At 41.9% G+C, this 26639-nt stretch overlaps 1 protein-coding gene and 1 long non-coding RNA gene across 20 annotated transcripts in view; one reads left to right on the forward strand and one right to left on the reverse strand.

The window, feature by feature from the left end:
• The window catches only part of DTNA (dystrobrevin alpha), a 390982-nt gene extending 371480 nt beyond the window's left edge, over positions 1-19502 (forward strand). For 8 of the 19 annotated variants that reach the window (XM_060028867.1, XM_060028865.1, XM_060028868.1 and 5 more), the window contains 5 exons: positions 4207-4366; positions 7058-7147; positions 8607-8808; positions 11337-11469; positions 19047-19502. In XM_060028867.1, coding sequence (XP_059884850.1) covers positions 4207-4366; positions 7058-7147; positions 8607-8808; positions 11337-11469; positions 19047-19187 — 726 coding nt within the window. In that variant the 3' untranslated portion in view covers positions 19188-19502. Of the gene's footprint in view, positions 1-4206; positions 4367-7057; positions 7148-8606; positions 8809-11336; positions 11470-13481; positions 13531-16479 lie in introns of all 19 variants that reach the window. The other 11 variants (XM_060028875.1, XM_060028877.1, XM_060028881.1 and 8 more) reach the window with 5 other exon arrangements.
• Positions 19503-19723: 221 nt separating this feature from the next.
• LOC132436228 (uncharacterized) lies at positions 19724-26400 on the reverse strand. Its single transcript, XR_009521747.1, has 3 exons — positions 26306-26400; positions 25103-25167; positions 19724-19807 (listed from the first exon to the last, which is right to left on the reverse strand). It is a non-coding gene; the product is annotated as an uncharacterized lncRNA (long non-coding RNA).
• Between the last annotated feature and the right edge of the window lie 239 nt (positions 26401-26639).

Here is a 26639-nt window from a genome sequence, read left to right on the forward strand (position 1 = left end):
GGAAATCTCTGCTATAAGACCCAGGGCAAATGGTGCCTCCTGTCTGACCAATCAGAATTAGTCATCTCATCTGTGTCCCCACAAGAAGCCCTATGATGATAGTCAGTCAGTGTGTACTGGAAGAAAGGATGAAAAGAGGGTTGAATGTAGCTAAACAGGCTGCTACGTAAAACCAGGCCTGACTACACTGCATTCTCCCCCAAACCTGAGAGGCTAACTTTCGGGGGCGGGGTACCTGGGTGGGGGAGGGTCCATAGTACCGCCTCCTCCTGTCTCATGGTCATCTGCTCTGCCATTTCTCCAGACAGTGCTGGCTCCACAATTGGACATTAGGCACTTCCCTTGGAGCATCCCTCCTTTCTGGTGCTGAGTGGAAACCCAAATACTTCCTGGAAAAAAATCGGAAAACTTATGGATCTTGTCAGACTTTTTAAAAATTGATACAACAGCAGGTTGAGTGGACTCAGAGAATGGAGGGTAGAAATGAATTTTTCATTTATTCTCTAGGAAGAGAACAATTTTAAATTTGCCAAGTATGATGTATGTTTTCCTTCTTCCATAAATCACCCCTCTTCTCGGGAATTTGAGATCTATATATTGATCTGCATGGACCATTGTCCCTTAAGTCTTTGCTCCATTAATCACCGGATAATTTCCAGGAAAGGATGTTCACAGAGATTATTCATTCTAACTCTTCTAAAGTTGTTAGCCGACAACCATGCTTCATGACCAGACCAGAGGCCACCATTCCATAGGGGCCACACCTGTGAAAATGAAACTCTGTGACATCTTCACTGATCTACCCCAAAGCCAAGAGGCAACTACCATTCCCTAGTGGTCCTGCAAGAACAGCAGGAAGGAAGAACAGAGATGGTGTTCCCAGCAATAAGTCTACTATGCATCAAACTGGCCAGTGTCCTGACAAAGGGTGATGGGGCCCTGATCACCCAGGGAGCCAGGGTTCTACCCCCAAGTCTGGGTAAAGACTGGTCATGACTAGGGAGTTACAAATTGTAGGAAAGATGCAGTGAATCTTTACTTCAGCGTAGAATCTTCCACCTAAATTCTTCATATAATCAGACTGCTTGAAGTTGCACCAGTTGGAGATTCATTTAGGAGTTGGTGGCTATTAGCCATTCACACATTGGTGTAATTTAGACTCCATCAATTGTTTTTCCCTTAACATGTAACCACAGTCCATTATTCTTCTCTTAACACAAGACCGCTGATGGGAGTTTTGAAGACAGGAAACAGGCAGAAAGGTGTAGGAAAAGTTGCCTTTGGAGACAAGGTGTTAAGCAAGAAGAGGTGGGGCCGGTGCGGTACCCAAAGGGGAGGGGGGAACCCCACAAGCACCCTATGCTGCAGAGCCTGGTGGCACAGGTATGAGCAGGGCTGGCCTATACTACAGCCCCAGCACAGCCATCAAACATTGAAAAGCAGGCCCACAGCCTCATATCTGAAATCACTGGGTCCAGAGATCGTCTGGAACTCAGAATCTTTGAGGTTTTAGAAATGCAATACAGTGCAGACACCACATAAGTAGCCTCACATTAATTATGAAACAACATGTGTTGCCCATTGGATTTCACATTTGCAGATAAGAGACTGTGGACCTGTATTTCTGTACTGGCTGATAACCAGCCTGAAGGTTGCTTGCTCCATCCTGGGCACTCACGCTGCTCTCCATGACCCAGTAACTAGAAGGTACTGCCTGGCCCAGCAGAAAGCCCTAGGCCACTGCTCCATCACCACTCCCTAGTGAGTCTGTGTCCTACACCTTCTGAGTCTTCAGGTTGTTAGTGAAAGTATGTTATGAAACATAGATGGAAATATGTGATGGTTGGTCACAGTGCCCAGGAGCAGCCTGGGAAAGCCCTGGCCTTGTAGCCTAAGGTCTGGGGATCCATTTTATCTCTGTCCTTCACTAGCTCAGAGACCTTCCGGTAATTATCACCTCTGATCCTAGCTTGCTAACCTGAAAAATGAGAGTAATAATACCTCGTATGGTTGTTGAGAGGATTAAGTGAAGTAGATGGGATTAAAATGCTTTCTAGACTGACAATTGCTATTCAGATATAAGCTACTATCATTCCTAGCACTGATTAGTGGGAGAATAAAACAAAACTCGGTATGTAAATGTGCTTTAGAGACTGTAAATTACATACAAAAATGGAGTTTTATCATTGTTGTGAATCTCCTATCGCAGAAGAGGATCTGGCTTCCAGGGTTGAGAAGGTAAGCCACCCTGTGTAGCCAAGAGGAGCCTTCTTCCTTCAACCCCTCTGTCCAACTTCCCATCATCACCAGTCCCTCCTCCCAGCTGCACCTGGTTCCTTGGTAAAAAGATCAGATGAGAAAGGGCAAGGAGCTCTGCTGAGGACCCTGTCTTGAAAAGGATGTGCAGGACGGGTTGCCAGGGAGAGGCACTTGATCTCAGGGTACCTAACCAACACCTGTCTCCTTTGAAGGATCCGTCACCAGCCATAGCCCATCCAGGTCCCCCCACTCCAGGGCAGGCAGACCACCTGGGCTCAGGCCCCAGCTCGGACACTCTAGCTCCATCTCCTGGGCAATTCTTTTCACCTCTCTGAGCATTGTGGTCCATAACGGCACATTTAGCATAATGGGACCTACTTCAATGGGTCATGGAGAGAAACCCATGAGGATGTCCATGAGAACCTTGTGTGCATGGCAAAGCATGACTCAAACATGAGGTCACCTATTGGTGTGGGAAGCAAGGAAATGCCCAGGTACCTCAGAAGCAGAGGTTTCGTGGTAATGACATTGAGCTGCCCAAGTTTGCTGGGGGAAACCAGACCCGTCCTGTAGCAGGCTGGGGCAAGGGGCTGCAAAGCCTCACAAGCAGGCAAACTTCTCTTCCTTGGGCCCGAAAGGCCACTCCAAGGTACTGTTGCGAGTGAGAGTGGAATCCTCAGCACCTCGAGCATCACACGAGTTATTTTCTGTTTTGCTTCGTTTTTAATTCGGGATTTTTCTCAATTTATAGATTTGACTTTTCTGTGTGACGCTGAGCCCTGGAAAGCTAACAGCATGGCATTTTACAAGATTGATGTTGTGTGTTTTAACTGCAAGTAGCTGAACCCACAGCAAAGACCTAAATCGAATATTCCAGAGCACGGCTCTGGTAGTGCATGTCTGGGGTTTGAATGGGGTGATGATGAATCTCTGGGCCTTGCTGTGGAAGAGTCCTCACTCTCCCTTGGCCAGACCCAGTGGACTGGAGTGGAATTTATGTGAATACCTAATCTGTTGTATATGCACTTCTTACATTTTCTTATTCGTGCTGACTTTACTTCCTTTGTAAACTAATTATTAAAACAGGAAATGTTTCCAAGAGACCTCATTGTAGAACCAAGACTGCGAAAGTCAAGGTTTGACAGCCTCAGAATTATTTCATGCCAAGGGCTGAAATGAGGAGATAAATGGCTTTGAAGTTGTGTTCTCCTTTTTTCTTTACTCATTTTAAAACCCCACTGTTCTTGCTGCTAGAATACTGCTTTTTCATAGGCAAAGAGGACAATTCCTACAGGAAACATTACCCAAAAATTAGAAACCAGTATTTCTTTTTTCTCTTCCCCATTTGAATCCCTGAATCACAGAGCAATTCGACAAAGACAACTTTTACTGTAAAACAGGGATTAAACAATTTACACTTCATTTGATTCTTTATTTGAGACTTAACATATGCAATATGGCATGACATGATTGGAACTATAAATTATCCTCTACAGATGATGCCAGGACAAGACAGGTTGAAAGTTTAGGAAGAATGTAAACCACATCCATCCCTAACAATCTCCGAGTTTATATTTAAAACTTTCTCCTAATGTCTTTTTATTCTATATAGAGCTTCCTTCAAGGAGAACATAAACACACCTTGTAATTATCACTGCTTAACAGTAGCTTCATTACATGGGCAAACATCTCCTATATTACAGAACAATGAATGCAGTACTAATATTCTTAGCTTTCAGTTTGTAACCAAAACTTCAGATCATGTACAGCAAGGTCCTAAATTATCTGCACCTGCAACTCAGGCTGAGAATTACCATCTTAATTACCTAGGATTTCCACCTACTTTGGAATTTCATTGTCACTGTCTTTAACATTTGACTGAGACACTGGGAAGGGCATCTGGCATCTTCTTGCGAAAACAATTAATGACTTGCATTGTCTCTCCAGACCCAGGGGGCAGGCTCTCCCCGCTCCTCCCCCAGCCACACCATCAGCAAGCCCATCCCCATGCCCGTCCGGTCAGCTTCCGCCTGCTCCACCCCAACCCACACGCCTCAGGACTCTCTCACAGGGGTAGGGGGAGACGTACAGGAGGCGTTTGCACAAAGTAAGTGGCTTTATTTGTGTGTGTGTGTTCTGCTTTTCTGTTGCAAATAAGTCGCCAAGGATTGCATGATCTAGAGTTATCAGAGCCTCACCGTGGATGCTCTAGTGTATTCCACAGTTCGTGTCAAAGCCGGGCCTGCGAGACTTTTTAGAAACTCCCTACACTAATCTGTTCTTCCCTTCACCATCTTATCTTCTTTTGGCTTCTCTTGCCCTGCCCTGTTTTTTTATGAGCCTTTGCTCATTAAGGGAAGGGAAATCCTTTCAGCAATATTCCAGGAAATCTTATAAATGTAATCCATTTTAAAATTCCGAAAGATATTTCCTCCTTTCGTCTCTTTACATGAAAGCAAACTCAAGATTGAGAGTAAACAATCCTAGCTCTTTAGCACTGAGGCGATCAAGAAGGATGCTTAGTCATTTTCCAGATGGCTTAAAGAGTTGAATCATTGCCTCTGTGTTATGGGGCTGCGAGGCTAGCTCTCCATAGTCAATAGAAGAGGGCAAAGAGGGATGTGAGATGACAAACAGCAACAAACAGCATTCTCCCACCGCTGCCTCTTCTGCTTATGTACTGCGGAGTGTCGGGGTGGGAGTGGGGTCCCAAAGCAGGTGATCTTATTCATTTGGAAATATTTTAACACTTTATAAAACTTTTTTTTGTCATCACTTTTTAAATTTGTAGAAAATTAGAAAAAAAGAAATCCTCCTGCCGACCCTCAGCCTGCCAATCTCATTCCTAGAAGTAAACACTATTAACAGCTTGGCCCTTCTCAACGTTTCACTTATATATAAATATCTATGTTTAAGTTTGCTTTTATGGACATATACTCTTCTTTTTCCACACAAATTCGATCATGCATTGCATTTTGGTCTGCAATTTGCATCTCCCTTGAATATGGTGGACATCCTCCCAGGTCCTCACGTGTAGATCTAAGGAAAAGCGCGACATATTCGACTACTAGTTTTAAGACAAAAAGAAACATAAACAGTTAAAAGACAAAAGAATAGACTTGAGGAAACATTTCCAGCATATGTAGCAATCAAGTTTCATAATTTCAGTTATACATTAAAGCACACACAGCTCAGTCAGAAAAAGACACTCCCAAAACAAAAATAGGTGAAGGATAGGAACCGACAGAAGAACAAATAGCCCATAAAGATGTTCAATCTCACAAAGAGTTGTAGAAATGCAAATTTTAATCAAAATCACCTTTTGCCTAGCAGATTCAAAAAAAATTGTTTAACATCAGTAATATCCAGAGAGACTGAGGAAAAAGATGCTCTCATCCACTGTTTATAGGGGATAAAAGCTTACTTTTTTTTTTTTTTTTTTTTTTTTGCGGTACGAGGGCCTCTCACTCTTGTGTCCTCTCCCGTTGCGGAGCACAGGTTCCAGATGCGCAGGCTCAGCAGCCATGGCTCACGGGCCCAGCCGCTCCGCGGCAATGTGGGATCCTCCCGGACCGGGACACGAACCTGTGTCCCCTGCATCGGCAGGTGGACTCCCAACCACTGCGCCACCAGGGAAGCCCAAAAGCTTACATTTTGAAGGGAGAGCATGATGTACTTTCTGTTCTGAGGGAAAAAGGAAGATCTATTACAGGGCGTTTTTTCCTGAAAAAGAAAATGATTAAAGTTGTACAAATATAATTTAAGTTATGCAAAATAATTTCCTTTTTTTAATTTTTAGAGGGAAAACTGCCCTTTCCCTAAATCTTAAAGAAATTTACAGTATATTAAATCAATTTGAGTTTCCTGTAATATTGTTTTACCTTTGATTTCTTAAATTTACATGTGTTTATTATTTTACTTATTTAGTTTTACTTACTAAGAAATCACAATGAAATGTGACCTATCTAAGCAGCCCCAGCTCATCCTGCATAAATTCATCTGTAAGTCAGATATTTGGAATCTTGAGTCTTTTTTCCAAAGATATTATGAATTTGGCCCTCTGTTCTACATCCACCTTGCCCCACTCCCAGTCCAGCCCACAAATACCCTTTAACCCTTAGTGGGATGGAAACCTCATAATAATCTTCCTCTACCATAGAGAAACATGCTGTAAGTTCCAGTTCAGGGTACCCGGCATACATCTGCCCACGTCTTGGCAGCAGGAGCAAGAATCCTCACCCCTTTTCCAAACTTTGGGGACATACAGTGCACAGGGTTCCCATTCCCAAGGGGTACCTGAAATGACAGGGGAAGCTCGGGGAGCCCTGATGGGAGACAGAGGCTATGGTGACGGAGATCAGAATCTGATGTGCTCAGCCACCAGGTAAGAGCTGAAACAGTAGCAGCTGCCGGGAAGGCACAGCTCTCGTGGCAAAACCAGGCTTTTCATCTGTGAGGTGATTCTGAAGGATGACCACACGTGCTGGCTTACCTGGGATCATCCCAGTTTGTGCCAGGTCACCCAGTCTTGTTATTAATACCTTCCCTTTCACTTGTAAAATTGTCCCAATTTGGACAATAAAGTATATGAATCCCCATCCGTTGCCATGTCTTCTTATATCAAAGGCCACTGGCCTGAGTACAATGTTTTTTTTTCAGGAAATGAACCAAAGCACTTCTGAAAAGGAGAAGTCTTGGACGTTTTCTTGCTTTAGGATATCAATGGAAATGATAAACAGCATAGAAATTGGGGGAAAAGGAGAGCTTTGATTTTTTTTCATTATCATTCTTTCTTAAGGTTCAAGAAGAAATTTACGGAATGACTTACTAGTAGCAGCGGATTCGATCACTAACACCATGTCCTCTCTCGTGAAAGAGTTGAATTCCGGTGAGTCCCTGGTCCCCTCCCATTTGTCGTCTCATTGCAGAAGGACCCATAACTTCTGTTAGAGAGCTGCTCATTGTCAAGTATAAAAAGATTTTTTAAAGGTCTATGTGATATTTTGTTGGGATATTAGATTGTTTTAGTACCGTTTATACTTTGCTAATGAGAAGATCATGAATACATGCTCAATGCACAAAATTTGAAAAATGCAGAAAAGAATAAATATTAAAATTGACTTGTAAATACAGAATCCCAAGTTAGCCACTGTTAAATATATCATGACCCAAAGTGACATGATGCTAAAGTTATTTTATAGGGTCAAATGTCTTATTTACTAATTAAGACTTGTTCACTTGGAATGCATGGCTATTTGAAAGAGGCGAAACTGAAATTTACCTTTGCAATATCACTAAAGAAAGATCTGCGAAGAAAATAAATAGCATAAAATTGCAGCACTCTTCATCCTAATACTACTACACAAAGTTTTAAAAACTTTTACAGCGTGAATATGCAAATAAATATCTTATCAGTTACTAATACATCTCGTCTATTCCTTAAAGCCCTCCTAGCAAGATATCTGTCTGAAAGGACTGTGGTCATATAGTTGAGATTACAACAACTATAAGAAAGAAAACTTTAATGTTAAAAAAAATCTGGATTTAAATTTCTTAAAACCTCTATAATTAGAATTAAAGTAATGAAAAGTGTTGCTATTATTTTAGATTAAGATTACCAAATAGCATAAAAATGACAGTAGTTAATACATCATGGTTAATGGCATGTACTCACTGCCCTAGCAAATGATGACTAAAAATGTTATTCTCATTGTAGGCGTTTCAAGGACTATTAGTTTATACTCTTATAAGTTTTTGAAATATTAAGTGAATGTAATATTTTAGGTCTGTGTTTCCTAAATTAAAGTAATATTAAGCAAAAGTAACAACAGTTTTAATAAAGACTTTTTATATTTTTATTTTATTTTATTGTTTTTTTTTTTGCGGTACGCGGGCCTCCTCACCGTTGTGGCCTCTCCCGTTGCGGAGCACAGGCTCCGGACACGCAGGCTCAGCGGTCTTGGCTCACGGGCCCAGCCGCTCCGCGGCGCGTGGAATCTTCTCGGACCGGGGCACGAACCCGTGTCCCCTGCATCGGCAGGCGGACTCCCAACCACTGCGCCACCAGGGAAGCCCAATAAAGACTTTTATAGAGGGAAAAAACAGATGGCTTCAAGAATTAAGTCAGTTATTAAGACAAAGATTCCTTATAATATTATTGAGATAAAAAGACAATACTGTATACTAACTGATTTTGTGGTAATTCATGTCAGTATCAATTCTCATTTTGAGAAAAGACGAACACATACTTGACTTACGTAAAATAACTGGTCAGTGTTTTAATCAGCATAGGTTGGTTAATGTTAAGCCTAGCCCTTTATTTGCCAATCGATCATAAAAAAGTCTAGGTCATTCTTCACTTCTTCAATTGTACCTAATAGAGGCGGGGAGTGAAACTGAGAGTAACGTGGATTCTGAACTTGCACGGACTCAGTTTGAAGATCTGGTCCCATCACCAACCTCTGAAAAGGCTTTTCTAGCGCAAATCCATGCCCGAAAACCCGGGTACCTTCACAGTGGAGCTACCCCAAGTGCCATGCGTGGCGACATGTAAGTATTTTCTGCTTGGGGGTATTTTCTCAGTAACAGAACACTCTGCAGGGAGCATAGGAAAATTAAAATATGGTTGCTTGCTTCTTTATTTTGGAAAGGAATGGTTCAGTTTCCTTTTCTGCCAGAAGAGGTAGAAGGGTGCTACATTTCAATTTGTCATTGTGACTTTTCCCCCTAACAATTTCCAGAGTATCAGTAACAAAAACCAACCAGTACTTACTGAGAGCCTGGCTTGCCCAAGGCACTGTGCTAATTGGTTACAAAATAGTGTCAAAAATCTCTCCCACCCTCCCAGGACTCATAGACTAGTTCAGGAGATAAATCATCCTATCTTCTGAATTTACTAGATTTGCTCTTAAAGGACCTGGTGATACTAGAGAGGTTTCTGTTCAAAGTGGGTGTAAACAGCATCATATACGCACTTGTGATTGAAATAACTAAATGTATAAAGTCTCATTATAAAGAAGTCCAATTCGCTTGAATTATTGAATATGTATAAACCTGACCTTCAAAAGACATTTTGCAAAGATTTTTCACCCAATTAGGCATCTGTAGCTTGACAGGAGCCAGCAGAATCACTCACGTAGCCACTAGAACTTCTGTGACGTTGGATCAGCTCAAAGCAGTCAGGCAGGGAAAACCAAAGCTGAGAAACAAAGGCAAAAAGCTGGGACAGACCTTCAGAGCCCAGCTTGGGAGGGAAAAGGGTAAAATGAAGGAAGTGAAGTAAGCAGAGTTCTGAGAAATGTGGGCAGGGGCTCACCCAAATTCTGGAAAAGAGAATTGATGAATAGTTCAAAAAAAACCTACAGAAGGGTGATGGTGCTTAATGTGAGAAGAACTGCAGAGGAGTCTACAAAAATAAACTATCTGTTTTAAAGACCCAGAGAAGAAACTAACCAGAGGCCTTTCTGGTGTTTTGGCTGTCCATCCAAGCAGTGAGTAAAAGGCCAGTAATAATGGGGAATTATAAATAGACATGGCTTGAAAGCCAGCTGTGAAAAGGCAGAGCGTAAGATCAAAACAAAACAGTTATAATTTTACGTAGCAGGAAGCTGCTGCTTTTAGTTTCAGTTTGCTTTCTTGAACTTTCCTCTATAATTTAGAATTATTTGATTTGTTTGTTATTCAAACTGGTGAATTAATTATCAGTTTAGTCTGATAAATACAAATCCATTTGATTTTTTTTATAATTAAGCATTTACATGGTGGTTACCTAAAATTTTCTTGATCTGATCCTAAGATCCAAAACTGTAACTAAGGCCACCCCATCTGCTGTCCCTGGTACACTGGTGGCAGGACCAGCTACAAACATGGCTGTGGGGCTTGGGAAGGGAAAGTTCATAGAGGTCTCGTAGACCTATTTAGGCTGACCCCAAACCTCTAAAAATAACGAGGACATGTCGTACAAATATAAATAAACATGAACATTGGCATTTAAGTTCCAACCCAGAAACTTCTACTTGACCACTCTTTTCATTTTAGGGGATATTTTAATATCTGTACTATCAAAACATGCACTGTGTTTTAGCGTGAGAATATTTTAGTCATATGATTTAGGTTGTGAATTTATGTTCAGTTCCAGGAAGAGCTTTATATATATCCTGGGATGAATAGATGAAGAGAGTCACACATTTAGTGAATGAGATCATTCTTATCTATTTATTTCATAGTGGAATTGGACAATTTAAATGGATTTCTTTTTTTTTTTTTTTTTTTTGCGGTACGCGGGCCTCTCACTGTCGTGGCCTCTCCCATTGCGGAGCACAGGCTCCGTACGCGCAGGCTCAGCGTCCATGGCTCACGGGCCCAGCCGCTCCGCGGCATGTGGGATCTTCCCAGACCGGGGCACGAACCCGTGTCCCCTGCATTGGCAGGCGGACTCTCAACCACTGCGCCACCAGGGAAGCCCGGATTTCTTAAGTTCAGAGCTAGTATAAATTTTGAAGATTAAGAGCTATGGGTTAGAGTATTAGTCTTCCTGACATCGATTAGCTGATCGGTGAGAGAGACTTGACTCTACCACAGGAATAAAGCAGATGCGTGCACGATTCCTCTATACATGCATAAGACAAAGAGTGTTAAATGATGAACAAATGTCCTAATCATTATTTCACTAGAGGGCTTACTTCCCTTATAGAAAGTGTTCTTGGATTCCATTTTTTTTAAGCCCCCAAACTGGAAAAACTATGTCCTCTCAAAGGATAAGCCTACCCTTTTCAAGAACAACAGACATTTAAAGGTCAGCTCATTCCTGTTAACCCTAGGAAAACATAGAGGACACCAGATTGCCATAGAAAAATTGTCTGTGAGAACACCTTGATCATATATTTCTCCAAACTTCCAAAGCATTTTTAAAGTTTTTTCATTCTGTCAAAGAAGAGACAGAATTGAAGTGAATTGAAGCAAAGAAGTGAATTGAAGGACTAAATAAACGTGTGCCCAGAACTACAGCTAACACAGGAATTCCACTCATACTTTCCTTTAAGATTTGCTCCGAAACTCCCACTGTGGTTGATTCCCAGGGTTACAGAAGATGGGGACCCATATGTGCGGCCAGAGGATGAGAACTATGAAGATGACTCTGTCCGGCAGCTGGAGAATGAGCTGAAGATGGAGGAATACCTGAAACAGAAGCTACAGGACGAAGCCTACCAGGTACCAAGAGCTGGCCCACATCCTTTACCACTCCTGCCCCAGTCCCTCAGTAGCTGGGTCTCTTACATTACTCCAAAATTCGGTGCCTTCTCCTTCCTTCCACACTCCCTTTCTGGAATATTCTGACTGAACTCCTTAGTCCATGAATTCTAGACAGGAAAAATGTTAAATACTTCTTATAGCTGTCACTCACCATGAATTCCTATGAATTCTGAGTTGGGAAGTAAAAGAGGCCTTCCACATTAGTGGAAACATGGTGACTAACAGTCCATGATCCTCCAAAATCATTAGGAAAATACTTTTTAAGAAAAGATACAGTCGGCCCTCCATATCCACAGATTCAGAATCTGTGGATACTGAGGTTCAACTATAAGGGACTTGAGCCTCTGTGGATGTTGGTATCTGCTGTGTGGGGATGTCCTGGAACTAATCCCCCATGGATACTGTAGGATGACTGTCAGGGAACAAGGCTCAAGGAAATTGACTAAGCATAAATATACCTCCTCCCTTGAATCATTTGTCCTCAGCTTCCCTCGCTGCCTGCCTTATATCAAATGTCAAGAAGTGAAAGAGTGACAAACCTCACCAAGAAATGTTAGGGGAACTGTAGGCCCACATTCAGCAGGGTATGGTTGGGCAGATTGTCATATGTACTGGAGCATATTAGTCCATCTGAGAAGTCACTGGACATAACACATGCAATTGGGAACAAGTGTAATTAGCCACTCATCCTTAAGGGGGTGCATTTTCCCCATGGAGATTGTTCTACTGCCATGTTTGTTTTTCTTGTATGTTTCCCTTCCCTGTGTCTTGTTGGGGTTCTGGGAGTTCAGGGGTATTTGGCTCGTTGAGACCTGCTGCCTCCCAGACCCCGGGGGTTATTTTATCATGTCAGGCTTTCTGTCCGATGGCCAGACAAGCTTTTTTCCACAGTCTTAGGTTGGCAGTAGCCCCCTCTTTCTCTATTAGTGAAGGAAAGAGAAGCAGAGAGAATAAATGATCTTCTCCTTCTCATATGTTTATAGATTGTTTGGAAATATCTTCCCAAGAAGAATAGAGCAAGAGGGAAGCCCACCAACCCCATCTTGACAGTATAACACAGAAGCTTTGCCTCTCTGGAATGTTCCTTTAGCCTTTTCACTTTAACAGCCACATTTCAGAAGCAACTACAATGTAGGCCTAGATAAACAAAACAAACAGGGACCAGATACGTAAAGCCGTACTTTACTGCTACAGAAACAAACTTGCCTTGAGTGCAGACCATGGAGGCCGCTCTTTCTTTGCGACTTCTATGGCCTGTCCGCGGAAGGAAGTTAGTCTGGATGAAGCTCCAGGGTGTCCGTGGGAACTCTGAGGGATGGCATTCCGACTCGTATCTCAGTTGGCTCTGCTGCATGGCGGGAGAGAGAGAGGTGGTGAAATAATCAATATTCTGGTTCATGCTGTTAGAGGTGCCTATTAGATCTCCCTATTTGAGCCCATATCAGTTTCTGGATTTTGGTGACCACAGTAAATGAAATTCTAGATTTTTTTTTAAAAGAAAGTGAGTCATTTCATATAAGATATTAGATTTTTATTTATTTTAATGACTTAGGAATTTAACCTGATATGACCAAAATGAAGGGAAATTCTATTAATAGCATCAGCTCTGATTGGAGTTCATGCCATCTCTGGTAGATGTTAAGCTCCTTCTCTCTCTCCTTTCCTTTCCACACCCAGTGACTTCAAGGGAAAGACAAAGAAAAGGGCTGAGAGATGACAGGCCTGTGTGTCCCCACTCAAGATATATGCCCTGGAGAAGGTCGAAGTGGTTTTCCTTGACTGCTCTATGAGCATATGGTTGTTGGATGGGCCAGAAAGTTACTTTCATTCCTTGGACTCTCTCTCTCTATTTCTCTCTCTCTCTCTCTCTCTCTCTTTCTGCATGGCTTCCAACCAAATAATTCACCAGCTTGACTACATCACAGACATGACATGTCACCTTTCTTGTTTGTGTCCTTTGTCACCCACAGGTCAGCTTGCAAGGTTGAATGCAATATCCTTTTATCACTCTCCTCTCAAGTAAGTATCCTCTTATTTAGGAGGAAACGTGGCCACTGTACACTGGATTCTGATAACTTGTAACCTATATTCACAATCACTCTCTCTTAGGTTTTCTCTATGATAAAATACCCTCCTTCCCAATCTATGAAGCATTTCATTACAATCCAGTGGAGATTTGGCAGGCAACCTTGGGAGTTGACTTTTTACTCTATTAATTAGGAAAGTTGGCACAGAAATTTCAATAATACCAAAGATGCCCCAGAAATTCTTAGCTGTGAAGCCATAACACTGATTCATAACTGCATTCAAGTTTTCAGCCTCTCTAGCATTTGAGAGAGAAAAGTCCAGGCTTGCTCAGCACTTGCAGAGATGAGTCAGCTCCTTAGTCCTGCTGTATTCAGGGCCCAAAAGATCAAAGTGTGTACCTTAATGAGTGAAAGCAAAAGCATGTGTTATTAAAGAAAACAAAAGAAGCAAAAACAGAGAGGAAACCTTCTACAGCCTTATGGTTTTAGAACAGCGGATTCAAATCCATTGTGGAATTCAGCAAGATATAATTTAATTTCAGATATCATTTCTGTGGCATGTGGTCCCCCAGCTTTAAGGATCTACCTAAATACATGGGAAATCCTCAGTAACTTTTTTAATGTAAAGAGAATAGCCCTTGATTGGCAGGATCACTTCACTATAGTAGTCTGAAGCTTAGGCCCTGGACTCGAATAGACTGATTTCAAATATGAGTTCCATCAAATCTTAGCAGCATAATCTTTGACAAACTACTGGACTTCTCTGAGCCCCTGGTCCCTCTGTACAACATACATCACAATACCTACCTCATGGAGGAGTTGTACTCACTGAGATATAGCTTTTAAAGAGCGTAACCTAGTGGCAGACGCACTATCATTTTATTCCTAGCACACACATACATGCCTAGCACTAAGCTCAGTGCTTTACAAGCAATTCAGTCCCTAGGAGTGACTATAATTATTATGTGAGTGTATGAGAGCCCCCAGGACTCAGAACCAGCTTGCTCGCTCTGATTGTGGAAATACGGCTGGGACTCAGCTTCGTACAATGACTTGATATACCTTCAGCTACACTGTCCCGTGAGACTTGATGGCTTCTCTGGCTCCAGCCAATGGCCATTTAGATGTCCCACATTACACTTCAAAGCTAATACACCTCTTACGGTCATCTGGATGCACGGTCCCGAGGACTTGTATCCACTTTAGTTCTACAATCTTTTCCCACCCATGGAATAGTGCAGTTGATAGGAAACTCAACTCTGGCTGCTAAATTGAAAAAGCGATATATATCTCCTAAATGACCTATCGATTAGTAAAGAATACATTCTAGTTCAAGCACCACTGACCTCCTGTCTTGGTCCTCAGGTTAAGATTAAGCAAGTAAAAATTAAAGTGTAATTGTTATTATGAAATACAATTTTTGAGCTGTGAGGCCCTCTTGGTATAAAAGGGAGGATCTTATTGAGTGCGTTTTAGTCTGCCTCCCTTGGATTTGAGAATGCTACACCACATGTTCTCCTGATTCATGATAACTGCAGTGAAAAATTCCCAGGAGCTGTTTCTGAAACTATTCAGTCCAGTTATAACAAATCTAGTCCCAAAGGAGCAAGCCTTTTCCTTTCATAGCATTTTCTTTCTCTGAGCTCCAGCAATCTGATCATTTTTGTTCTGCACATTATTTAAACATCAGTAGGTAGTGCTTAGAAAAATATACTTTTCTAAAAGCCTAATGAAATGCCCTTGACATAAACCCAGATAAAAAATGGTATTTGGTTCTTGTCCATAAACGCCAGAGATTTCAGTACTCTGAAAGTTCTTAGGCCCTTTTTCAATCTTCTGTTGCCAATTTGGCAGTGAAAAGTTAAAACAGTTGTGGCCTCTGCTGCCTACTGCATCCTTACCTACCTAGCTGGCATCCCACAGAACTCTAAATATAAACCCGCCTGTCACTAAATCAGCAAATCAGACAAAATTCATTGAAGACCGGGTAGAACCCTGTAGGAACTAGTAGCTTTTCATCTTTGCACCTAGTTCTACCCCACTGTAGTTTTTCTTGATGCAGCCAAGAAATACAGCTGAAATTGTAGAACAGTTCATCTGTTGAAATCTATTTGTTTGGACTTCCTGGCTACACTACAAGACCAGAAATTATCCCAAAGTATATGCATCTCTTCTGCAAGGGTCCTAGAGCTGATTTCAGCAGCTCAGAGTCAATTAGGCATCCACCAAGCAGAGCCCTACGTGACTAAAGGGCAAAAGGTGAAACACCAGAGACATGGACGACCCATCCTCTGCGCAAGAAGAGCCTTAGGCCTCTCTGAAGATAAATAGGCACTTACCAACACACTAACAAGAGTGAATAGAGTGAAAGCTGACTTATTGCTTTTCAACTAGCCACATTAGAAGAAACAGTACACAGAAAGGTTCGCACTCGAATTAGAGTCCACCAAAATCCCATTCTGGCCCATTGGGATCTTGGGTTGGTCCCTTTTCCATCCTTCTGGCCACACGGTACTCCACGTGCCTTGACCAGCCACATCCTAACTTGAGAAATTGGAGGGTTGGAAGAACAAAGTGGATTTTTTTTTAAATTAGCATGCCATTCTGAAGGTGAGTCAGTGCTCTCATCTTCTTGTCCAAAGGACAGCACCACTATTTCTGTTTACGTTGCTTTAACCCTCCAGATGCCTCAGGTACCCGCTAGGCAAGAGACTCAGCATGGAGGATTCTTGTCCTCTCTTCTTTCAGAGGGTGCAGTAGCCCACAGTGTCCCAGGACGTTCATTCCTGACTGTCAGAGGAAGAAAGTAGAGGGTGTGTGTGTGTGTGTGTGTGTGTGTGTGTGTGTGTGTTGGGGGGGAAGGGGTGATTCTAAACTTCATAACCCTTATTTAGAGAGCAGTTACCATCTTTAAAAAAAATTACACATTGCTTATTCCCAGGCAAGCTATAGTCAGACAGATGAAAGTAACATGAGAACTGGTGATGAAGGACAGAGCTGCACCCACCCCTACAGAGGAGAAGACGGCAGCCTGGCAGCAGCCTCACCTCACAGAAGAGAGGACCCACTACACGCAGCAGCTCCCAACAGACCCCTGCCCCTAAAGACGTGTTCTGCCGGCTATAGCGCAGCTAACTTTTTGTTCTCAGATTTGTAGTTCATAGATGTGTGTTTTGAGAAGGAAAAAAAAAAAGACTTCTGTTCAAAGCTAACTTATCAGCTACATCTTCTGTAACATGTCTCATCCCTCAAAATAAAAACACAGGCTGAAATCCCACGCTGCTGTTGCTCACAACGGCAGTATTAACAAGCATCTTAAACCTTTGCACATGACATTGAACCTGGTCAGTTTACAAGGACAATATTAATACTGTTTATAGCTAGGAGTTTGATTTCTGAATTCTCTGAGATTTTAGCAAAACAATTGATTATATACACTGTACATTTTTTTTTTCCACAGCAGTTGGAGAAAAACAACCACTTGCAATTACTCACTAAGCCCGAAGGATTTGGTTCCCGAGGGTACAGACTCAGAGCCCTAAAGCCAAGAAGGGCCCTTGGCCTGCATGGTCTGCACTTGTCTCCAAGTCTCTGAGAGCAGAGGCTTGAACCAAACACACCAGGAGAATCCAGTCTTTAGGGCTTCTTTCCAACTTGGGGTTGTTTTCTTTCAAGATACTCTAACCAATCAGCCCTAGAGTTTAGTGTAAATACTTTTTTCCAAATAAAGATCATATTCCCCCCCAAAAAATAAAGGCAACATTCAAATTATATAAAATCTAGTTTTTAAAATCAGCACAGATCTTCTTAAAAACTGTGAACTCTGTTTTGAAATACTCGTTACTAAAGCTGTTTATAAACCACAGGTGCCATAAGTTCCCCCCAATGGACTCAAGTTATCTCTGCTCTTCCACGGGCTGGTTCCTCTCGGTTTAGCTTTAGGGAGCATGTTTCTAACAGCACCGCTCATCCGCAAGTTCCCCTATCGGGTCGTTTGGACGCCTTTCAGCTTTAAATATACAGGCTTAAAGCGCGCTTGCAAACGTTCGCCCTCCTCTTCTTTCTGAATGTGTATTGCCTTAGCTGGCTACCTGGTGTTCTGCATGCAGCCTCCTCTGGTCACATGAGAGGAAACAGGCTCTTCTAAGTGGAGTTGGGATTTTGCACTCCGTGAAAAGCTAATGTGCAAAAGAACTGACAAGGAAGGGAGAATGAATGACTCTGTCGATGGTCCTTTCTGAGGGCCCTCTTTGGGGAGCACTAAAGACCTCCCTTAGGGATTCTGGGGAAATGAAAACATCATCTTCTACTCGTTTCAATATTTGATGAAAGAAACATCCTACAACATAGTAGATACGTTATCCTTAAATTGGCAGCTTCCCTGGATTCCTGTTTCTCCTTTAAGAGAAAGAAGAGAACATAATTTTAGAACAGTGGTTCTCACAGTGTGGTCCCTGGACCAGCAGCGTCAATATCACCTGGGAATTTATTAGAAATGCAGATGCTTAGGCTCTAACCCGGGCCTAAGGAATCAGACATTCTGGGGCTGGGGCCCAGTAATCTGTGTTTGAATAAACCGTCCAGGTGATTCTGATGCACGCCGAAGTTGGAGAACCACTGCTTTAGAATAAAGTTGTATAATAAAATCTCTGAAAAGGCCTTATTCAGGATAAGCAAGAGATTCTGCGTCAACCTCAAAGCTTCAGCTATTCGGTTTTGCTTCCAGGGCTGGCAAAAACCTGCCACCTCCCAGAGTCGGTAGTTGGTGGGTGCCCAGCTGAGAAGAGACATCCTGACATCTTCCAGCTTCCTCTCCAGAGAGTTCTAAGATGTTCATGCCTCTGCACTGGGTCATAAACCATCTCCTTGGCTGCCCTGTGGAACAAAATCGCTTGCTTTGGGGATAGTAAAGCTCTTGGTTGGCATTAGCAAGGAGCCCAGTCTGCCCACTGATGTACTTAATCATATTTCCCTCGGGAGAACCAGCCTGAAAAATGTCCCTGAGAACAGGCTGACACCAAAGGGACACAACTGCACAGTTCTCAGATTTCTTTGCACAGATGGATTTTATTGCGGATTTTGTTGGTATATCTTAATGTTCATCTCTTTTCCACTGCCCATCCTCTGTGAACCCGTGCCTCTCTAGATGGAGCAGGTGACCACTGGTGCCTCATACTCAGTACTTAAAACCACTACATCCCAGCTACCTACATGGCTGTCAGCTCTCAATCATAGCCGGGCAGTTCCCAAACTCAGAACCCTGACCCTGCAGGTGGTATTCAGCCGCCAACTGGACCGAGCTGACAGATGTTGTCATTTTGTGTTTCCACATCAAAACGTTTGTCTAAGGTTTGAACTGTTCTGCCAATAACCTTCCCCCGTCATAGCATTCATTGCCAACTCCATCACACGGTTGTCGAAACCATCGTACAAAGCCATTGCAAGGACTCTGGAAACTGCTACCAATGACCAATTCCTGACTAACCAGCCACCTTTTCTTTCTCTTAGCTCCACGTCAGCACTGAGACCAGACTCAAGCACCCCTGTCCTGTAACCGAGACAAAATGGCGTGTGTTGTTCTGGGTTTTTGTGGTTTGCGGTGGGTTTCTTTCCTTGGCTCTCCAAATCTACTTTTGGGGCCTGTTCTAAGTGCAAACCCAGCAGGTGCCACCTGTCCTGTCCATTAGATCCAATTCCGTCTGGCGGGGGTTGTTTCTTTCTTGTTCCACGATGAATTGCACATCCACCTCCATTAGAGATGTTGGCCTATTAATGAGCACTGGTCTAACACAGCCAACCCTCCCCCACGGGGCCATGTCATGGAGGGAGGGAGGAGGGTGAAATCTACTGTAGGGGATTCAGGAATCAGTTGTGGTTGGTCAGGACGGAAGTCGGGGTAAATTTGGTTGGTCGCAGGGAGATGTGCTGGAGATTGTGAAAAATGGATTCTCGAGTGATCTACTATAAGGCAGGGAAGGTTCATTTGTAAGTAGTGATGTGAACTGAACTACATAAGAGTGTGGCCTTCGTTGTGATATACTATGTATTTTCTTATATGCATGAGCCAGACTGTTGCCTCATAATTTAGCACTAATGTCTGCTTTTATTTTGATCATCTTTGTGCACCCTTATTAGTTCTTGGCTGTTAACTGTAGGTAGACGTTGTAAATCTGGCAGCCTTTGGTCGCTGCAATCACCTTGGTTCAATTCCGCACAAGGAGCCACAAACAAGAACTCCACCGTGTCCTCAGAAGAAAGGGCATTTTTACCTTTGAACCAAAAAAAGGGGGAAAAAAATCAGAAGTATCACATCCTGAGGCTAATTAACTATAAGACATTTTTAATTATGACTACTGTAATTTGACACCATTTGAAATAACCAATTCAGAGACACTAAAGATTTCACAACATTCATTGGTATGTAACAAAACTACTATTGTATGGGTTTTTTGTATTGCTGTTAAGTATTGTTTTGTGTGTATGTGTGTGTGTTGGAACCTCCTGGGGACATGTTATATTTTGAAGTGATTAAACTATTTAATTGTGTGTCTATATTTTGGAATGGAATTATTTCTTCATTAAAAAATCTTTTTAAAAACACTATATCTTGTGTATTTTGTTCCTTTGTTTCAGTGAGTTTCCTAAAGCAACATGAGGTTAGTCTGTTCTAAGGAGAAAGACCACAGGTCAGTATTTGCAGCATGAAGCATGGACCACGCATTGAGGATCAAGCAAATGAAGCCAAATACCTCACCTTTTCCTGCCTTTGGGGATGCAGGGTTTTTTTAAATGAGATACTATTCTGCTGCTCATGGAAAGCCTTGTTGTAATCAACATACACAATCCATACACCCTCGCCTTTCTTCTCTTCCTCTTCCTCTTTCTTCTTTCTTTTCTCCCCCAAATTCCAAATACTGGGAAAAAATAACTAACATTTGTGTAATCCTTTACAACTTTAGAAAAAACTGCTTTATTTACATTTAATCCTCACAATATCCATTTGAGGAGTGCTTAGTCATCCAGAAGTATAACCTAGGGAGCTGCCTCTGTTCTGAAAAAATCTGCAGACAAGGCTGAGATGGGAAGAAGACTGGGCATGCCATCAAACAGGAAACAGAGGGAAAACAAGAAATTTCCCACTTCTGAGAAGATGGTGCACTTTTCAGAGGAGTTTCTGAAATTAGGCTTCTCCCTCTATCCAGAGCTATGAAGACTTCACCTCACCCCTGCTAGATCTGGCATTGGTCAAGACTAAGATTCATCCAAGGAGTTGTGCTCAATTCCTTGGCTTTGGTTTAAGTCCTACTGCTGTCTTCTGGTTGCCTTAGCAACATATATTATAGTTTGCGAATTTTTTGCTTTAAACATTATCTGAGCTAGTAAAGGAGAACTGGGAGGCAATGGAAAGACGAAAAGAGATTTTCAGTATCAATTTTTTTTCTAAGCCATCAGATCCTGAAGCAAGACTGTGATAGACACCAAGAACCAGCACAGCCCAAAACATTCCCCTAAGATTTCACTAGCATAGTCAGGAGTAATGGGGCAGGTCTGGTTGTCCAACACTGGAGCAGCTTACGGCAAGAACCTTTTCCTGGTTTGTAGCCAACTTGGGAACAATGGTCCTCTGAAAAACAAAATACTTTATACTCCTTTTAAAAATGCTGGCTTTCGGGCTTCCCTGGTGGCACAGTGGTTGAGAGTCTGCCTGCTGACGCAGAGGAAGCGGGTTCGTGCCCCAGTGTGGGAAGATCCCACATGCCGCGGAGCGGCTGGGCCCGTGAGCCATGACCGCTGAGCCTGCGCGTCGGAGCCTGTGCTCCGCAACGGGAGAGGCCACAACAGTGAGAGGCCCGCATATCGCAAGAAAAAAAAAAAAAATGCTGGCTTTGGGGAGTTAGTGCAAGAGAAAAGAGTAATATTTCCCCTCTACTGCAAGGAGATCCGAGAAGCCTCTTTGTTGTAGAAGGATTCAAATATTTTAACAGGATAATAAGAAGAGTATAATTTTACCAGAAAACCTAAACCAAAGCTAAGAAAAGATACTGAAAACCGCATGTAAAACATAACTTCCTAATTCTTACTGTCCACTACAAACGAGCATACTTGTTCAACAGCAAAGACACGTTTTTCCAGCCATTGTACAGGGTACAGTACATTGTACAGTACTGTACAGTACAGGTACTGTACATTGTACAGGGTCTCTGTATATACTGTAAACATTGAGTGGTGTAAGGGACAGTTTTCAATTTTTCTTTTTCTAAAAAAGCACAAAGTCAGGAGGTGGAGAAAAGGGAACCCTCATACACTGTTGGTGGGAATGTAAACTGGTGCAACCACTATGGAAAACATTAAGGAGGTTCCTTAAAAAACCAGAACTACCATATGACCCAGCAGTTCCACTCCTGGGCATATAGCTGGAAAAAAACAAAAACATTAATTCGAAAAGACACATGCACCCCAAAGTTCATAGCAATACTATTTACAATAGCCAAGATATGGAAGCAACCTGAGTGTCCATCAACAGATGAATGGATAAAGATGTGGTATATAGCTCTATATATACAATGGAATACTACTCAGCCATAAAAAAGAATGAAATTTTGCCATTGGCAGCAACATGGATGGACTTGGCATTATGCCAAGAGAGAGAAGTCAGACAAAGACAAATACTGTATGATATGACTTACATGTGGAACCTAGAAAATACAACAAACTAGAGAATATAACAAAAAAGAAGCAGACTCGCAGATATAGAGAACAAACTAGTAGTTACCAGTGAGGACTGGGGGGAGGGCAATGTGGAGGTGTGGGAGGTACAGACTTTTGGGTATAAAATAGGCTACAAGGTATACTGTGCAACACAGGGAATATAGCCAATGTTTTGTAATAACTGTAAATGGAGTATAACCTTTAAAAACAAATTTTTAAGGGCAAAGTTGTTTTACTTAGCATAAAGCTAAATTGCAAATCTGTGATGGTGAATAGTATAAAACTAACAGAATTTATTCCAACACTGTAGCCTCATCCTGGCCTGGCCTGATGAAAGGATTAAGCTTTGTAAATAATTGCTTGGTTACTTGTCTTACCAGACTCCACGCTGGTGGTGAGAAGGGTCCGCATTCATGTAGAACATCACCGAACCCAATGCCTCGTACAAAGTAGTTGAGCAATAAATATAGAAGATATTGAAAAATAAGGAAGACACACCATTCCTCAGGCTACTCTCCTAAATATCAGTAGTCACAGCCAGAACTTTTAATGGAAGCTCTGGAAGAGGTGAAAGTCTATCTGGAATAGACTCTGGTAAGCACCGGAAGTAGGAAGTTGCGGGGCACGCCTGTGCTCCACAGCCAGATGGAAGTGATGCTCGTTCTGAGAAGTGGAGACGCTGATTTGTATGTTGATCTCCGGGCTGCAAAAGACCTGATAACAGAGCCAGGACTCCTCACAGAAAGTGAGTCAGCAGTTTGCCTGAGACTGACCCAGTTTTGCACTGAAAGCCAAGAGTCCTGAGAAATGCCTCAGTCCCAGTCAAATCAGAGGGACTGATCGCCCAAGAAAGCAAGCAAAGAGACACTCCAGCATCAGGCAGGAATAAGTCTCGGGTGAATTCTGCATCATAAAGCAAGTAAGATATTCTCCCACAGTGGGACATTTAGAGAACAGAAAATGCTTATTCTACCATGAAGGTACCTTTCTAGTCAAAAGTTTAATGTTTAGCAGGACTGTATTCTGATGCCTGATGTCCCTCCAGAATGATATTAGCTGCAGAATTCACTAAAATGAGAACATCTGTGGGTTTGTTCACTTTGGGGGTTTCTGAAATGAGATGACCTATGGATAAGACTTGTTCAAACATCTAGATGCTAAGGAGAATCTGCAAAAATCAAGTTGAATTTTGGCATCGCTGATAGTGAGCTGCTTTTGTTTTTTTAAGGCACTGATTGACTTTGTGAATCCACATATTCTTGAGGCTACCTCAGAAATTTTGACCAGGTCATTAACTTGCCCTCCCATTTCTTTGAAGAGGGACATTTTTCAGTTCATCTAAGAGCAGAATCAAATTCTTTAGACATGAGATCAGAGGGAGGGGCCTAAGATAGCCCTGTTTTCGCCATTTCTTTGTTCTATCCTTTCTCTCCACCGTAATCTCAATGGGGTGTTGGAACAGACTCTGGAAATAACCATATAAGCTTGGACTCTACAGAGGAAACCTGCAATCTGCCTCTTAGAGATTTTTCCATTTATTGAATCAAATACATTCTGTAAAAGCTTGTGTTCTCCATTTAGAAAACACCACTTCATGATGTAAAAAATAACTAAATAAAAAATTTAAAAAATAAAAAGCACCACTTCATACGTATAACTGAATCACTTTGCTGTACACCAGAAACTAACACAACATTATAAATCAACTGTAGTTCAGTTAAAAAATAATAGTAATAAATAATAATAAAAAGCACCGCCTCGATATTTCTGGAATAGCTACTAACATATAGTAGGATTTGTATATCATTATAGAACGTCCCTATCGTGCAATTTCCGGAAGAAACTTGTTCTAACATATTTTCTTCTTAATTCTCTAAATAATTGAAAGTTTGAAATACATAATAAGCAAATTCTGGTGACCCAAAGAAACTATAGAACACACCACAAATTACATGAAAGGTCCCCACCACTTCCTGGGAGAGATGCTTCAGCAGTTGCCTCAGGTTCACCTCTGACTGAACTTTCATCCTTACCAGAATTACTCATTCAGTTCAATAGTAATTGCCAATAAAGGAATCTGGGGCTGTAGACTTACACAAGTATAAATCAGTCATATCAGTTTTACTTAGCTTTATGTTGCAAGTAGTGTGTATTCTTTGAATGCAAAATATATATATATGTATATATATTAAAAATCTTGATATTTTTGTATCAGTGGCAATATTCTCCTAATACATGTATCAATACATACCCATTCATTATAGCAACCAAAGGCCACTGTTACCACAGTGCTGACATGGGTGGGACCCACTGTTTTCCTTGTTCGTAAATCATCAACAGATCTGACCCTTTGGGGTTTTTCTGTTTTAATTCCACTCTTTTTGGCTAAAAGAGAGCATTTATGAGTACAAGGATGAGGGCTTGACGTTTATATTTCAATGTTAGACTGGCGATTAGAAAATATTACTAAGATCTGTAAGTTACCCACAGATTGACATGGGAGCTATTGCACTGGGGAAGGACAATATATGACAAGTCCTCCCTGACTGGAAGGCGATGGGAAAGCTTGAATTAAAACATGAGAAATGCCAGGAAAGAGGAAAAAATGTGTTGGAATAATCATGTTTATTCTCTCTGAAAACATATATCCCTTGTGAATTATTTGTAACCGTAATCTAAATCCTTGTATTTCCCACGAATCAGCAGTTACTGAACAAACATAAGAGGATAAGTGATTAGCATTCCCCCTCTAGGAACATCTGCTTCCAAAGGAAGTTTGGCAGAATCTACAAGTGACGTCAGACTGGCAGGCACAAAGATTACAATCTGGTTAATCCTTGCCCTGGTATTCCTACCTCTGGGGGAGCCTGGTCTAAATCCACGAAAGCCAGAGTTTGAAATGGATTACTGTACATTCTCACTGGAAAACAAACAAAAGGTTGGAAGCCGGAAGTGCTCAGAACTAGCATTTATTTCACTGAGTCTCTTAAATATTTATACTCAACATCCCACAAAATATCCATTTGGAAAGATGTTTGGGAAAATAAAATAAAATTCCAAAGAGAAACATTTCCAGTCATGCTCTTTACCATCTACAAATATTTGCTGAATAACTCCCTTGAAGTGTGAGGAGCCACCAGACTCTTTATGCCCCAAAGCAGGTCCACGTTATTCACAGAATAGTTATACTTCAGACACCTCGTTGGCTAACTGGGATTTCACAGGATTCTACAGTCACCAGCTTCCACTGAGTCTTCAGAAATTTGGTTAAGAAAGGATTTTGAGTGAGCTACCTGGGCCAGGAATTCCAATAACCACTTTTGAATGAGATGACTCATTACCACCGTGAACATTTTTAATATGGATGGAAGGAGATAACATTTGGGTTTGGTTGTCACCTACAAAACAGTGGTTTAAGGAAAAGTAACTTTGAAATTAAGGTTTCACGGATAAGACAGACTTTACCCAAAGTTAATTCAAAACAGAATTAAGCAAAACGCTTCACTGAAGTCAAGTGAAAATCAGTCTTAAAGGCCAAAAACAAAGAGGGAGGAGGGGGCGGATAGAGAGGAATGCAGCCTGTGTCACTGCTGGGATCCACAGGAAGAAGTGATGATTCTCCCAGCATTTGTTCTTTTCCTAAGTCAGAACTGGGTGAGTGGAAGAACCAGGATCTACCTTACAGATCTTTCTCGGGATGACATGTAATCATTTTATTGTATTCCAACTGTTGAATCACTATGTTTTGGCTATCTGTCAACATTTCGTGAAGTCACTGAAAAATAACGTGGTTCTGGGAATCAAGAGAACGGGATGGTAGGCTGGGGTATTTGAGCCTATGCAGGTCACTTACCGTCTCATTCCCAACCAAATTCTCACTGAGGGTACGGATGCCTATTTTCATTTCTTTACAGATTTATTGTGTGATCAAATACAGTCATATTATAAAATATAAATATAATCATATAGTAATTTATAGCAATATGAATGAAAAGCATTATGAAAAACCACATCAGTTCCGGCAGTTTATCTTAATTTTTTACATTCCGAGAACTTACTGTGATCAATTCCCTTCACCTCTTCTAAGAAGTCAAGGGCACTGGTTCAATTCAACAAATGACGGTATTCTTCAACTGATCACCGTAGAAAAACGGGTCTGTTCTGCAGACACCAATCAACAGGTAGCGTCGCTTGCCTACTGGTGAGTTCCCGGCCCCGCCCCGTCACTCTCCCTTCCAGTCCTCACTCAGTCAGGCAGTTAGGGTAAAGGTTACAGAATTGCAGCAGTTTCCTCTAACGTTCCAGATTAGGTTACCTTGGTTTCCCATAAACCGGGGAACCGATGTCACTGTTAACCAAGTAGCTGAAGTAAACTGCACAGTGATTACACTC

The sequence above is a fragment of the Delphinus delphis genome, chromosome 13, assembly GCF_949987515.2.
Source record: "Delphinus delphis chromosome 13, mDelDel1.2, whole genome shotgun sequence".
NCBI classification, from domain to species: Eukaryota; Metazoa; Chordata; class Mammalia; order Artiodactyla; family Delphinidae; genus Delphinus; species Delphinus delphis.